The sequence below is a fragment of the Zonotrichia albicollis genome, chromosome 1 (assembly GCF_047830755.1).
Source record: "Zonotrichia albicollis isolate bZonAlb1 chromosome 1, bZonAlb1.hap1, whole genome shotgun sequence".
Lineage (NCBI taxonomy): Eukaryota > Metazoa > Chordata > Aves > Passeriformes > Passerellidae > Zonotrichia > Zonotrichia albicollis.
The window spans coordinates 153,709,022-153,723,929 of record NC_133819.1 but is presented as its reverse complement, the minus strand read 5'-3'; the positions used below and the strand labels follow the sequence as shown (position 1 = coordinate 153,723,929).

At 49.0% G+C, this 14,908-nt stretch overlaps 1 protein-coding gene across 1 annotated transcript in view; it reads left to right on the top strand.

Moving 5' to 3' along the window:
• The first annotated feature begins 5,642 nt into the window (after window positions 1-5,642).
• ZC3H3 (zinc finger CCCH-type containing 3) overlaps window positions 5,643-14,908 on the top strand; it is a 128,360-nt gene continuing 119,094 nt past the window's right edge. Inside the window, exons 1-3 of the mRNA XM_074558079.1 lie at window positions 5,643-5,787; window positions 7,790-9,101; window positions 10,712-10,905. Coding sequence (XP_074414180.1) covers window positions 5,742-5,787; window positions 7,790-9,101; window positions 10,712-10,905 — 1,552 coding nt within the window. The 5' untranslated portion in view covers window positions 5,643-5,741. The remainder of the gene's footprint in view (window positions 5,788-7,789; window positions 9,102-10,711; window positions 10,906-14,908) is intronic.

Below are 14,908 nucleotides of genomic sequence, written 5' to 3'. Positions count from 1 at the left end.
GATTGGAGATAAAGAAGAAATTGTTCACTGTGAGGATGGTGAGATGCTGGATCAGGATGCTCAGGGAAGTTGTGGATGCCCCATCCCTGGAAATGTTGAGAAGAAGAAAGAAGAGAAGGAGAAGGAGAAGGAGAAGGAGAAGGAGGAGGGAGAAGGAGAAGGAGAAGGAGAAGGAGAAGGAGAAGGAGAAGGAGAAGGAGAAGGAGAAGGAGAAGGAGAAGGAGAAGGAGGAGGGAGAAGGAGAAGGAGATAAAGAAAAAGAGAAGGAGATAAAGAAAAGGAGAAGGAAGGTGGGGAGGAGGAGGAGGAGAGAAAGATGGGAAGGAGAAGTAAAAGGGAGAAGGACAGGAGGAAGAGAAGAAGGAGAGGGAGGAGGAAAAGGAAGAGGAGGAGGAAGAGGAAAAGGAAAAGGAAAAGGAAAAGAAAAAGGAAAAGGAAAAGTCCTGCAGCCAGATCACACCCCGTGAGTCCATGCCATGGATGGTGCTGGCACAGCAGGGAATGGGTCACTCACCTCCAGATTCTTCCAAATCCTTCAGGAAAAGGATGCAGGGAACAACCACTGACCTTGGGACTACACAGATTTTAAACTTTAAACCTTCATGCTCTTGATTTTCCACTTCCTCCTGGATTCTCTCCCATTTTTTTACACTTTAATTAAGGCATCTCCCTGAAATCTTGACACAACGATCCCAGAGACTGAAAAGTGCTGGAAGACATTCCAGGAAAGCTGTGGCTGCCCCATCCCTGGAATTGTTCCAGACCAGGTTGAACAGGGCTTTGAGCAGCCTGGGATAGTGGAAGGTGTCCCTGTCCATGGAAAGGGGTAGAATTCCATGACTCTGAAGGTCCCTTCCAACGCAAACCATTCCATGACTCCATGATGTCCCACACAAGCTGCTCCTGCAAATGAATCCCTGGCAGTACTGGGTGTTTCAGCATCCAGGGATCCTCTGGCACACTTGTCCCTGGATCTGCACTGGGATGATGTTTTAGGACATTGAAAGGATTTATTTTTGGGCTGAACGAGATAATTTAATTCCTCTTCCCTGTGTTCCCTTCCCTGGGATGTTTACTCACTCAAAACCCTGCACTTGCTTTTTATTTTTTTCCCCTCTTTAAAAAAAAAATTAAATTAGACTTCCAAAGTGTCATAGAAACTTAGTGCTGTGAATTAAAAGTGCCATGTATTCTTTTTGGATATGTTGCTTGTGACAGGAATGGGCTGGAAAGCCAGGAGAAAAAAAAAAGGTTTATTTTAATATTTTAACATCCTCGTCTGTCCTTTGCCCTCTGCACAAATCCCAGGGGAGATTTCTGCCAGCTGCTTGTCCCGAGGCAGGATGCTCTTCTCTATTCCCTGGAGAAGATCCAGTTCATGCTTAAAATGCTGCTTCTCCTCCTCTGGATACCCCCATCCCAAAGCCCTCCCGATGGAAAACATCCAAGGATGACCCCAAGTGGTCCAAGATCCTCCAAACTTTGCATTTTCTCCTTACAAATTTTTGTGTAAATGGGTGAAACAGCTTTGAGTTTGCCTTTTTCCCGAGGTTGGATTTTGTGGGAGTGGTGGATCCACGGCTTCCCTGGGTTAAAAATGAGCTTTTCCTCCACGTGTGCTGAATTAATTTCAATTCAGAGCAGCTCGTTCCGAGCTCTTTTATGCAAAGCACTCGACTGCCTGTGCCAGCACAAGGGAGGGAAGGAGCAGCTGGGAGTGGAGGAGGATTTTTTTTGGCACAAGTGCCAATTCCTGTCAGTTTAAAGCCATTATGAAACTGGGGGTGGGATTTGGGATCAATTGAAGCTGATCTGAGGCCGGAGAGGGAGGAGATCTGTCATTCCTGCCTGCCTGGCTCCCAGCCTGTTCTCATGTGTGCAAGGCTTGGAAAAAAGAGAGGATTTGGAGCATTTTTTAGCAGTTTTGGGGTCAGACTCCAAGCTTGTTCTTCCCATATTCCACTTTAAAATGCCACAAAACACCAAAAATTATTTACTAAATCTCCCTTTCCAAGCAGGGAAATCGTGGGCTCATCCCAGAAATGAGATTTGATCAGAGCTGGGACAGGCAGAACTCCCTGGCTGCATTAGGAAGTGAGATGTCCCAAGGGACAGTGTCTGTTTTAAAGGATTTGAGGCTGATAATGGGTTGCTTTTCCAAATGTTCCATCCTGGTGTCATGTTGCTCCAGCTCATTGGCTCAGCTTTTTGTTCCCTGGATAATTTTAGGCTGGAGTTTTATCTCCTTTGCACACTTGAGGCTCTGCTGCTCTTTGTTTATGAGGTTTTTTCCCTTGGGGAAGAACAAAATTATTTGGAAAACAAACTCCTTAAAGATTTTCTTCATTTCCATGGTAAATTTGAAGTTTTGGGAACGGTTTTCCTGTGAAACATTTTATAAATGACAGCCAAAGTGTGGGAAATAGGGAATCACGAGGCTGATGGGTGGAATTAACTTCTTCTTGCTGGAGATTTTCCTTTGGATTACCAGGAAAATCTCCCCCTCATGCTTGGCTGTGGGAGGACACTGGTGATGGGAGAGGGGTCAGGGAACAGGGACAGGGGATGGGGACAGCTGGACCAGGTTTACCTTGATACAGGAGATTCCAGAATCCTGGAATGGTTTGTGTTGGAAGAAACCTTGAATCTCATCCCATTCCAATCTCCACCATAGGCAGGGACACATTCCACCATCCCAGGTTGCTCCAAGTCCCATCCAGCCTGGCCTTGGGCACTTCCAGGGATGGGGCAGCCACAGCTTCTCTGGGAATTCCATTCCAGGACCTCACCACCCTCACAGGGAAGAATTTTTTACAATGTCCCATCTAACCCTGTCTTTTGTCAGTTTGAAGCCATTCCCTGTGTCCTGTCACTCCATCCCTTGTCCCAGTTTCCTCTCCAGCTCTCCTGGATCCCCTTTAGGCACTGGAAGGAGCTCTGAGGTCTCCCTGGGGCCTTCCCTTCTCCAGGTTGAACATTCCCAGCTTTCCTAGCCTGACTCCAAGATTTACAGGTTCCAAGTAGAAAAATTGTGTTTCACACATTTTGGTAATTGCAGCCTTAGTGAAGCCTTGGGAGCTGCAGATGTGGAGGAAGGAGAGAAGAAGAAACTTGAGATAAAATATCACCCAAACCCCAACCCAACTGAACATGGAACCAATGGACCACAGATTGGTGGAGATACAACCAAGGCCAGGAGAAGGAAAAACTGGCTCCCCATTTTCTGTGCAGAACTGTAAATAATTCCAATATTTTGGATCAGTTTGTGGATAATGCTCTTGCACGCTGTGGAAGAATCTTTTTTTGGACAACAGTCACAGGAGAAATGCTGCAGCCATCTGATTGTGAAAAACACCACTCACTTGTTTTTAAAATTTTAAAAGTTTAATAGTTATAAAATGGTTATAAAAATAGTAATATAATTAGGCTAATAAAAATTTGGACAATTTGGATTAGAAAAATATGAGACAATAAAAACAAAGACTTACAGATGTCCAGGTATCTTTTTCTGGGCAAAATAAGCCCCAAAAAGGACACACGTTAACAGAGGATTAACCCTTAAAAACAATGACTTGTTGCATATTCATTCAGCTCATACATGATGCACAAATTCCATTTAAACAAAGGAGTCTGTCTGGTCAGTGTCAACCTCTTCCTCTTAATCCTAACAGTGTCTTCAGAACTGAGTGAGTGGGAAGAAGTTTGTTTCTTCTGATAATAGAGCAATAAATTATTTTTCTCTGAAAGATTTAGGTGTCCTGTGGCTGCTATCTCGCTGTGAGTCCTTTAAAAATGTATCTTAGATAGCATAGTTTCTATTTTAACATTATGTTACAACCTAAAACTATATTTAACACACTGCTTAAGAGAATTAATACAGCATTGTCCGGTTTTCGGCTGTTTGAAGGGCCTGGAAAGGCCTGGAGTGGCCTTGGGGCAGCCCGCGTATCAAAGGACGAGAAGAGGCTTCAGTTCTTCTTTCGGTCTTTATGTTTATTAAATGTTTATCTAAAAGATTTTCTTTCGGCCCGACAGAGGTCTGCTCAGCAGCCAGCCATGAGCACACTGTGTAGCCCTCCGGACAGTCACCTATCTTTATACCCATGGTTACGTGTACAATTTTTATCATTTTTCCCCAATCCTTTTTATTTTTATTGTCCGGTGCACTTTCAGTAATGACTAATCCCAAAGCGCCACCATCACCAAAGAAGATGGAGGGGAAGAAGAAGAAGAAGAAGGACAGGACACGCCCCAATTCCTCCATCTTACTTCTCTAAACCCCCTTGTACATAAATCCTAAACCCTGTGTCTCACCCTCTAATTAACTAATCCCTTCACCATTCACCCCGGTGAAATCCTCCTATCCTCATACAGGTGTCGTCTCCCGTGTAGGATCAAAGTCCAGCCACCAGACACTTCTGGCAACATTCCAGGACTCCCGAGCCCCCCAAGGGTGGTCTCGGTGGCTCGGCACCTCAGTCCTGAGGTGCTGAGATCCCACACAGCATAACTTTCTGTTATATATTATAACATATACAATATTCATTTTAATATATGCGAAAAGCCAATCATAAAATATGCATTTTTCACATGATCATTGGAGATGGGGACAGTGGACCAACCAGGCAGGGATGGGGACAGGAGAAATGGGGACTGCTGGGCCAGGGTGGGATGGGATAGGAGAAATGGGGACAACTGGGCCAGGCTGGGGACAGGAGATAGCTGAATGAAGTTGTGGAGGGAACAGAGGGTGAGGACGAGGAGAACCACGGTGGCCCAGGCTGAGGACAGGAGCTGGGGACAGCTGATCCAGACTAGGATAGTGTGAAAAATGTGTATTTTGTGATTGGCTTTTTGAAAATATTAAAGTGAATATTATACATGCTATGTTAGAAAGTTATGCTGTATTAATTCTCTTAAGTAATGTGTTAAATATAGTTTTAGGTTATAACATAATGTTAAAATAGAAACTATGCTATGTAAGATACTTTTTTTAAAAGGACTTGCAGTGAGATAGCAGCCACAGGACACCTAAATCTTTCAGAGAAAGAGAATTTATTGCTCTCTTATCAGAAGAAATGAACTTCTTCCAGCCTTGCTCAGCCCTGAAGATGCCATTAGGATTAAGAGAAAGAAGTCGACACTGACCAGACAGATTCCTTTGTTTAAATGGAATTTATGCCTCATGTATGGGGTATATGAATATGCAACAGGCTGTTGTTTTTAAGGGTTAATACTCTGTAAACGTCTGTCCTTTTTTGGGCTTATTTTGCCCAGAAAAAGGTACCTCGACTTCTGTAACTCTTTGTTTTTATTGTCTCATATTGTCCTAATCCAAATTGTCCAAATTATTATTACTCTAATTATAATGCCATTTTATAACTATTGCATTGCTATTAAACTTTTAAAATTTTAAAAACAAGTGATTGGCGTTTTTCACAATAGGAACAGGGGACATGGGTTGGTGACAGCTGGAACAGGCTGAGATGGGAAGAGGGGACAACGGGGATCTATCCCAGGCGGGGGACAAGGGCCGGGATCAGCCAGGCCGGGGTGGGTTAGGCCCAACCCCAGGCCTAGGCCCGGGCCCAGTTTAGGCCGCGCTGTCCCTTCCCGGTTGCCCGGCAACGGTCGCGGGAGTCACGTGACCGCTCAGGAGCGCTCACGTGGGTCCGTTGGCGTCGGGCGGCGCCGGTTGATGACGTCACAGCGCCGCGGGGCCGTCCTGGAGTGCTGCGGGAATGGAGGAACGGGAGCGGCTGTGCCGGGAGATCCGAGTGCTCCAAGGTTTGGGAATTGGGGGAAATTGGGGAGAATTGGGAATGGGAGAGGCTGTGCCGGGAGATCCGAGTGCTCCAAGGTTCGGGAATTGGGGGAAATTGGGGAGAATTGGGAATGGGAGCCGCTGTGCCGGGAGATCCGAGTGCTCCAAGGTTCGGAAATTGGGGGGAATCGGTAACGGGACCGGCTGTGCCGAGAGATCCGAGTGCTCCAAGGTTCGGAAATTGGGGAGAATTGGGAATGGGAGCGGCTGTGCCGGGAGATCCGAGTGCTCCAAGGTTCGGGAATTGGGGGAAATTGGGGAGAATTGGGAATGGGAGAGGCTGTGCCGGGAGATCCGAGTGCCCCAAGGTTCGGGAATTGGGGGAAATTGGGGAGAATTGGGAATGGGAGCGTCTGTGCCGGGAGATCCGAGTGCTCCAAGGTTCGGGAATTGGGGAAATCGGGAACGGGACCGGCTGTGCCGGGAGATCCGAGTGATCCAGCGAGTGAAGGGTTTGGAGGACACCGGGAAATGAGGGGACACCGAGGGGAAGGGGGAAAAAAGGGAGAGAAGGATGAGGAAAAGAGGCCGGGATCTGGAAACTGGGAGCAGCTGGGAACAATGTGAGAGAACCTGGAGTAGGGATAAGGGGAAATCTGGGCATCCTGGGGGGCAGTGCAGTGTTTTAAGGGAATTTTGGGAATCTGCTTTGGGACAGGGATGGGTTGTGAAGGGACCTGGGGGGGGTTTTGGTGGGGGTGGGACGTTGGATTTTAGGGGAGTATGAGTGGGATGGGGATGGAGAAGATCCCAGAGCGCTGGGAGAAGAGAGGACTCAGGAGTTCTGGGAGAAGAAGGAAGTGATCCAGGGAGTGCTGGGAAAAGGTGGAAAGGGAGAAGACCCAGGAAATCCGAATGGGCCAAGGCAGGGAGGGAACAGAGCCCCTGGAGTGCTGGGGGATTTTGGGGTCCCCACACCAGGGAATTCCCACAGTTCTGCTCTCAGCAGGATCTGGGACTCTCCTGGCTTTGGGAAGGGGCTTTTCCCTGTCCCACAGCCCCGGGCTGGGAGCACAGAGGTGGGATGTGGATCCATGTGCCCTTCCCAAGCTCTGGAAAGCACCAGAGCTTATTTTAGCACCAAATCTCTCTATTTTTGTCCTTCAAAATGAATTTTCCTCATTAGTGAGGCCACAGCCTCTGCTCAGGACTTGGGATTTACCTTTCCAGGAGCTCCCAAGTGGGGGAAGGATGAGAGGGAGGAAAACAATCCTTGCTCTTCCATGAGGAATGTGCTGACTCAGCTCTCCTGGCAGCACTGTGACCCCGTGCCTGAAATACCAGGCTCCAAATTCCTTTGGGAATCGCTCATGGGAAAGGTTTTCTAAACACTGAGTCTGGACAATTTGGGAAGGAATTCCCGAATTAACAGGGATGTTGGCTTCCAGAGGGACACAGCAGCAAAGCCTTGGAGTGTCCTTGTTGCTGCTTTTGGAGGGAAGCAAGGAAGGGAACTTGGGAAGAGTCTGGAGCACCAGGAGCAGCTGAGGGAGACTGGGGTCTCATCCTGGAGAAAAGGAGGCTCAGGGGGAACCTTCTGGCTCCCTAAAATTCCCTGACAGGAGGGTGGAGTTCAGGTGGGAGCAGGATCTGCTGGGACACCAGGAATGGCTTCCCATTGCCAGAGGGCAGAGATATATGGGATTTTAGGAAGGAATTCTTCCCTGTGAGGATGGTGAGGGGCTGGGATGGAATTCCCAGAGAAGCCGTGGCTGCCCCTGGATCCCTGGAAATGTCCAAGACCAGGTTGGATGGGACTCAGATCAACCTGAACCAGATGTTCTTGGAGGTCCCTTCCCACCCAAACCATTCCTGGGCGCTGCGATTCCATGACTTTTCCTTCCACCCTGGCTCATCATCCAAAACCCGAGTGGTGATGCAGTTCCAGCACAAGGAAGAGCAGCTCTGTGCTGCTCTCAGATTCCCGTGGGATCAGGGAATGAATGCTCTCTCTCCTCTCCACAGGTCTCATAAACAGCCACAGGAACATTCACGGGAACGTCCCACGCCCGGCGCCGTCGGCCCCTCCGAGGTGGAACAACCCCCGCCAGCCTGGATACGCCAGGAGAGGAGCCTTTTCCACCAGGTACCCCCAGCAGGCTCCCAGGAATTTCCACCCACGCCAAGCTCACTCCTGGAGGAAAAAATACTCCCTGGACAACCGGCTGCCGGGATCGGGGTACGAGGCTGGAAGCGCTTCCAGCACTTCCCAGGGTTTTGGGAGCCTTGGGGACAGCCAGGCTCCTGAGGCACCGGAATCGTCCCCGGAGAGGCACGTGGACTTCACCACGGATGGGAACATCGTTGTGGATATCCAGGTGCCACAAAGGGCTGGCCAGGAAAATGTGGGTCCTTACGGAGAGTTTTCCGGGCGGGAAGTGGCGGTGGCTCCTTCGGCGGATGGAAACATCCAGAAATGTCTTCTCCAGGAGGAAGAGAGAAGACCTTCCCTATCCATTTCCTTCAGTTCCACCTCGAGGACTGTGTGCCTGCCTGGAAGCGGGGCTGGGAGCTCCTTTTCCGCCTCTGGAAGCACCAGTGAAAGTGCCGTGGCGCTGAAGTCGGAGCCACAAAAACCTCTGGAATTTCCAGGTCAGGAGCCAGCCCAGCGCTCCCTACGGATCAAGGCAGAACCACTCTCTCCAGGGCAGCCGAGTGGTGAGGAAGTCCAGGATGCTTCCCTACATCCCAAACTCTTTGGGAATGCTGAAACGCTCTCTCGACCGGCTCAGGCTGGGGTGACTCTGGTGAAGAGCAGATTTCCCGTAATTCCCAAAGCTCCCGCTCTCCAAAAAGCTGCCTCAGCACCCATCTCCAGCAAATCTCAGAAATTCAGGAAAAACAACTACACCTGGGTGGCAAACCCTGGGAAAAGCTCCCGGATTGTGAAGAGGTGGGCGAGCCCTCGAGCAGAAAATTCCAAGAAGGGCACTGTGGGAGTGGACAAAGGTGCCAAAATCGCCCCCAAAGCGGATTTGGGAGCCAAGATAAAGAAATTGGGATTGCAGTCCAAGCTGGGGGTTTCTCCCAGTAAATATAAGTGGAAAGCCTCCAGCCTGCAGACTTTGCCTTCCACCTCCAAGTCAGCATTCCAGTGGAGATCCGAGGACCAGAAGGAAGCTCCAGCCCCAAATGTCCCTCGAACCGTCTCCATCCCACCGGCTCCGAGCGCGGCGTCCGTTGTTCCCGGTGGGATGAAATCCTTTGGAGAGGCTGCACTGTCCAGTTACAAAGTGAAGAGTCGGACGAAAATCATCAAGAGGAAAGGGAATGCGGGGTAAGTTGTTGGTTTGGGTTTTGTGTTTTGGATTTTGTGCGTTTCATGCCAGGTTGTGGCTGTGGGAGAAATTCCAGCAGGGGTTTTTGTGTGCTGGAGGATTTATGGAATCATGGAGTGGTTTGGGCTGGAAGATCTTAAAAATCGTGGAATTCCATACCTCTGCTATGAACAGGGACACCTTCCACTAGACCAGACTGCTCCAAGCCCCATCCAACGTGGCCTTGGACACTTCAGGGAAGGGGCAACCACAGCTTCTCTGGAGATTTCATTCCAGGGCCTCAGCACCCTCCCAGGGAAGAATTCCTTCCCAATATCCCATCTGTCCCTGCCTTCTGGCAGTGGGAAGCCATTCCCTGTGTCCTGTCCCTCCATCCCTTGTCCCAAGTCCCTCTCCAGCTCTCCTGGAACCCATTCAAGCACTGGAAGGAGCCCTGAGGTCTCCCTGGATCCTTCCCTTCTCCAGGATGGACATTTCCAAGTCTCCCAGCCTGGCTCCAGAGCAGAGGGGCTCCAGCCCTTGGAGCATCTCCATGGCCTTCTCTGGATCTGCTCCAGCAGTTCCATGTCCTCCTGATGTTGGGTGATCCAGAGGTGGATCCTGTGAATCCCTGTGGTCACTGACCCTTCCTCACTCAGCAAAGGAAGCTGCATTTTCCTTGATTTAATTTCAAATTCTCATAATTGTTGTGTTGATTCCTGCATCTGTTTCCCAGATCCCTTCAGTGCTTCCCAGCAGGTTTCCATCCCTGCCTTGCCCTCCTGCTTTGCCTGGAAAACTATCAGTGGGTGGATTGTGCTGGGAAAATCATTCTGGAGAAGCTGGGAATGTTTGGGATTTTTTTTGGCAGTTCAGGGAGACCTCCCACCCCTTGGTAAATTCCAGCAGAGCCAGGGAAGGGATCATCCCCTGTTCTGGGCACTGCTGAGGCTCCTCAAATCCTGGGGGGAAAATATTGAGGATCTGGAGCATGTCCAGAATTGGGAATGGAGCTGGGGAAGGGTCTGGAGCACCAGGAGCAGCTGAGGGAACTGGGAGAACTCATCCTGGAGAAAAGGAGGCTCCCTAAATTCCCTGACAGGAGGGTGAAGTCAGGAAGGATCAGGATCTCCCAGGGAACAATGGACAGAGTGTAAGGAAACAGCTGCTCCGGGGGAGGTTTAGTTTGGATATTGGGAAAATTCCTTTTTGTAAAGGGTGGTCAGGCATTGGGAATCCCCATCCCTGGAGAGATTTAAGATCCCTGTGGATGTGGAAATTAGGGACATGGTCAGTGGTGGGAAATGCTTGGACTTGATGATCTCAGAGATCTTTTCCAACCCAAACCATTCCATGATTCCAAGATTCAGTCCCTCACATCTGTTGAGCAGAAGGCAGTGGGTAAGTCTGGCTGCCAAACACCTCATTCTCCATCTGTTCCTTGCCAGGAGCTCCTCACATTTGCCCATTTCCTTGGAATTCTCTCTTCAGAGCTTCTCCTCCCCCCCCCATCACCCAGAGGAGAATCCCGGTGGGATTTGACTCCTCTTGGAGCCCTGGAGAAGAGCACCAGGAGCGTTTTTGGTCACTTCCCTGCTCCCTCCTAACCGTGTGACATTCCCTTCCCCAGTTCCCCCACGGATAAGAAGAACATCTCCCCCACCACAGCTCTCAAGAGCCGCTTCCACCTCCGGAGGAGGAATTCCATGAAGGGAAAACCCTCGGTGACGGCGAAGCGCTCCTCGCCCCGGGGCCTGGTGCAGATTTCCAAGCACCGCCTGTGCCGGATGCCGGCGACCAGGACACAGGCAGCCACCAAGGAAGGTAGGAACAGGCATTCCAAGGGCTCACTGGAGTGATTCCAAGGTGTTTGGATTTGGGGATGTGCTGCTGAGTCCTCCTGGAGGCATTGTTGGTTGTGGAGCAAACACCGAGGAGAAGTTTCGCTCCATATCTTTGTTGCCCTTTTGGTATTTTCACAAAAAATCTTGTTTCCTGCTTTTCCTGGGGTTTCCCTGGATTTTCAGGAAGGTTTTCCAAGATGGGAGAGGTTGGCAGAGGCAGGAATACACAGATCTCTCACCTGTATTCCAGTGTGTTGTCCAGTTTTGCATCTAGTTTGCTTAAAATTAGTGGAATAGAGAATCCATCATGTTTGGGAACAGGGAATTTGCATCCATGTCCTGCTGCTTTGGAGCAGAACTCGGAGCTCAGAATGGCACCTCCACATGTCTGGGATGTTGTTGGGATGTTGGTGGCTCCAAGTCTGGTTCTTCTGTTCCCTAGGGATATTTCTGTGGATAAAAGGCTTCTCCCACCTGGGATTCAGTTGTTTCAGATGGATATGAGGCAGAAATTTCCCTGTGGCCCTGTGAAATTCCCTGTGGGAATTTCTGGAGCTGGGAGAGGGGTTTGGATCAGATGTAGCTGGGATTTGTCTCCAGTTATATTTTGGGATTATTTGATGTTTAAACAGCTCTGTTGAGATGTTGTTGAGTTTTCCTGGGTGAGGGATTTTGGACAAGGGGCTGGAATGCTAGGACAAGGGGGAATAGCTTCCCACTGCCAGAGGGCAGGGATAGATGGGAAATTGGAAAGGAATTCTTCCCTGGGAGGGTGGTAAGGCCCTGGAATGGAGTTCCCAGAGAAGCTGTGGCTGTCCCTGGATCCCTGGAAGTGACCATGGCCAGGTGGGATGGGGACTGGAGCAAGCTGGGATAGTGGAAGGTGTCCCTGTTCATAGCAGGTGCGTGGAATTCCATGATATTTTGAGTTCTTCCAACCCAAATCATTCCATGATTCCGTGAAAAGACAGAAAACTCTGGAGACATGGAACTGCAGCATTTTAACCTCGGGGGGAATTGAGGCAGTGATGATCCCAGGGATATCAGCTTGTTTGGAATCCCAGTTCCTCGACTGAAGGGAATGTTCCTGCACTGAAATCTTGATTTTAGCTGGATAGGAATGAGAAAATAAATCAGGAATGTGATTTTGCTCCAGGCTTTGGGAAGTTGGCAAATAAAAAAGGTTGGAGTATGGAAGAAAAAACAAAGGGATTAGGTCTGAGAAATTCAGGAAGAGCCTGGATTTCCTTGAAATGCCCTCAGTGAATTTTGGATTTGCTCCCTTTGATTAAAATTGACGTTCTGGATTTGAATCCTTTTGTACTTCAAGATTTTTCTTGGAGAGCTTCAATCCCAGGCAGAGGATTCACAGCTTCATGTGTTGGAATATTCTTAAACTCTGGGTTTGGAAAGCTGTGGAATTGCTCCAGGGCTGTTCCTCTGTGTGCTCCAGGACTTCTGTGTTATTTTTTTCCCCCAGGTTTAGTAGATGAAGATTATTGGGTGGTGGATGGGGCAGGGATATTCCCAAGTCTGGAATGCTCACAGGGACTGGGACAACTCCCATGTTCCCTATAAATGTATAATTATGGATGTGGTGCCAGTGTTTTTGGTTCCACAGGAGCTGGGAATAAGTGAAGTTTTATGGATTCAATTCCTGGCTCCTAGGTTCTAGAAGAGGTTTTGGGAAGGTTCTTTTGGTTTCTTTTGGGGCAAAGTGTGGATATTAATCCCAGCAAAAATATTGTGGATATTAATCACCACAAAGTGATGGATTTCCCAGTCTTTTCCATTTCTCCTTGGACAGGTGTGGGGGAAGTAAACGGGGTTCCTGGGATGCGCTGGGAGCAGAGTGGGGTAGGAATGAAGCAGGGAGGTGGAGGGGAAGACAGAGGGGAGGAATGTTCCCAACTTCCTGCACGGCAGCGTGGCTGGAAAAGTTGGATCAGCCCCTTCCGTCCCCACGGATGTGGGGCCTGTGGTGACACAGCCTGGCTGGTTTCCTGTTTGTCCTGTTCCGCAGGATTTGGGGATCTGAGGCACAGCTCTGTGGGCTGTACAAGGACGTTGCTCCTGCTTTTCCCAAGTCCTGGTCTGTCTCCTGACTTTCCAATTCCCTTCTTGGACCCAATGGATCTGTTTGGTCTCATCAGTAGGGACGCTCTTCCAGGCGTTACTGAGTCTTAAACTGGGATTGGTGTTTCCCAATGTTCTGTCCACTTTCCTCTGTTGGAATTGCTGTTATTTAGGGATCACAGAGCCAGTGGAAAGTGGCAGATTGGCAGGAATTTTCTTGGGATTATTTGGGCTGTTCTGTGAGAGATCCACCTGCAGCTTTTACCGATTAATTCCAAAATACTTGATTAAGTGGGATGTGTAATAACAGCTCAGATATTGGAGTGTGTCCCAAATGGAAGTTTATCCAATGGGATGGTGGGGCAGGGAGAAAGTTCCAGGTCAGGCTGCCTCCATCCCCTCTGGGATCCTCAGGGATGTGATGGAAGAGGGATAAAAGGTGGTGATTGTTTCTCTCCTTATCCAGGAAAAAGCTGGAGGACCAGCAAGGATCAGCAAGGTCTTGTGTGCCAGTGTGTTGGATAAAATCATGGAATGGTTTGGGTGGGAAGGGATCTTGGAGATCATGGAATTCCAATTCCCACCATGGGCAGGGACACCTTTCACTATCCCAAGGTTTTCCAAGCTCCATCCAAGTTGGCCTTGGACACTTCCAGGGATGGGGCAGCCACAGCTTCTCTGGGAATTCCATTCCAGCACCTTCCCAATCTCACAGGGAGAAATTCCTTCCCAATATCCCATCTATCCCTCCCCTCTGGCTTTGGGAAGCCATTCCCTGTGTCCTGGCACTTCAGGTCCTTCTCCTAATTCCCTCCCCAGCTCTCCTGGAGCCCCTTCAGGCACTGGAAGAGGCTCTGAGGTTTCTCTGGATCCTTCCCTTCTCCAGGCTGGACATTTCCAGCTCTCCCAGCCTGTCTAAATGCCAAATGAGCTTTTTCTCTATCTCCTATCCCATCACCTTGGGAATCCTTTATCCACTTTCTCCAGACTGAAGATGGAATATTCCCAAAAGTTCAAGGATGGCTTCTCTTTCTCACCAGTTCTGAGGGAAAACGCCAACTTTCAAGTGAGGTTTGACTGATCCAGGTGTGATGGCAGCAGGATATTCCTGCTTTTGCCATCCTAAAAGTCCCGTGCCAGAGGATATGGGAGTCCCATGCTTTCCCAACAGCTTTTCCCTGTCTTTATCTGGGATTTCTTGCAGGATGAGGCTTATTCCCAACCTATTTTTGACAACAGACAAGTGAATTGTGGTAGTTGGGAACTTTTCCTCGACATTCCTTGGCTCATCCTGCTTGGGCTGTCATTTCTTATTCCCAGGATTTTTTCCTTGGAAAAAAAACAGGAATAAGTGCTTCAAATGAAGATTTCTTGATTTTTTTTCCAATTCATTTTAAGGTCAGAGATATGGCAAATATACGGACAAGGAGAATGAGAGTGACGGCTGCGTGGTACATGTGGGAAAGTTTTGGATTTTTGCAGGAGAATCGAGGGCTTTTCCAGGAGAATTGGGGATTTTGGGAAGTGCACACAGCCCTGCAGAGGGCACTCGTGCCTCTCCCATCTCCTCAGTCCACCTTTTTCTGGTTATTGATGGCCTAATTTCGTCTTTATGTGAAAGAAAGCAGATCTGGAGTAATTTGCAGCAATAACCTGCTAATGCCGGGCCAGTATCAAAATTCCCATGTTCATTCCCGGTGGCAGATAAAACACTAATATATAATTATCCTTGCAAATTGGATTGTTTTAAATAACCAAAAGGCTACGGCCGGGGAGAAAACCATCCCATTTCCCTGGAGTTCCTATTGCGGGGTAATTGCTGCGTTCAATCAATTTCCTTGGCATTAGAAATTCCATCACAATCAACATTAAGCTTTATTCATTGTGATGGCAAAGAGCCGGATCAT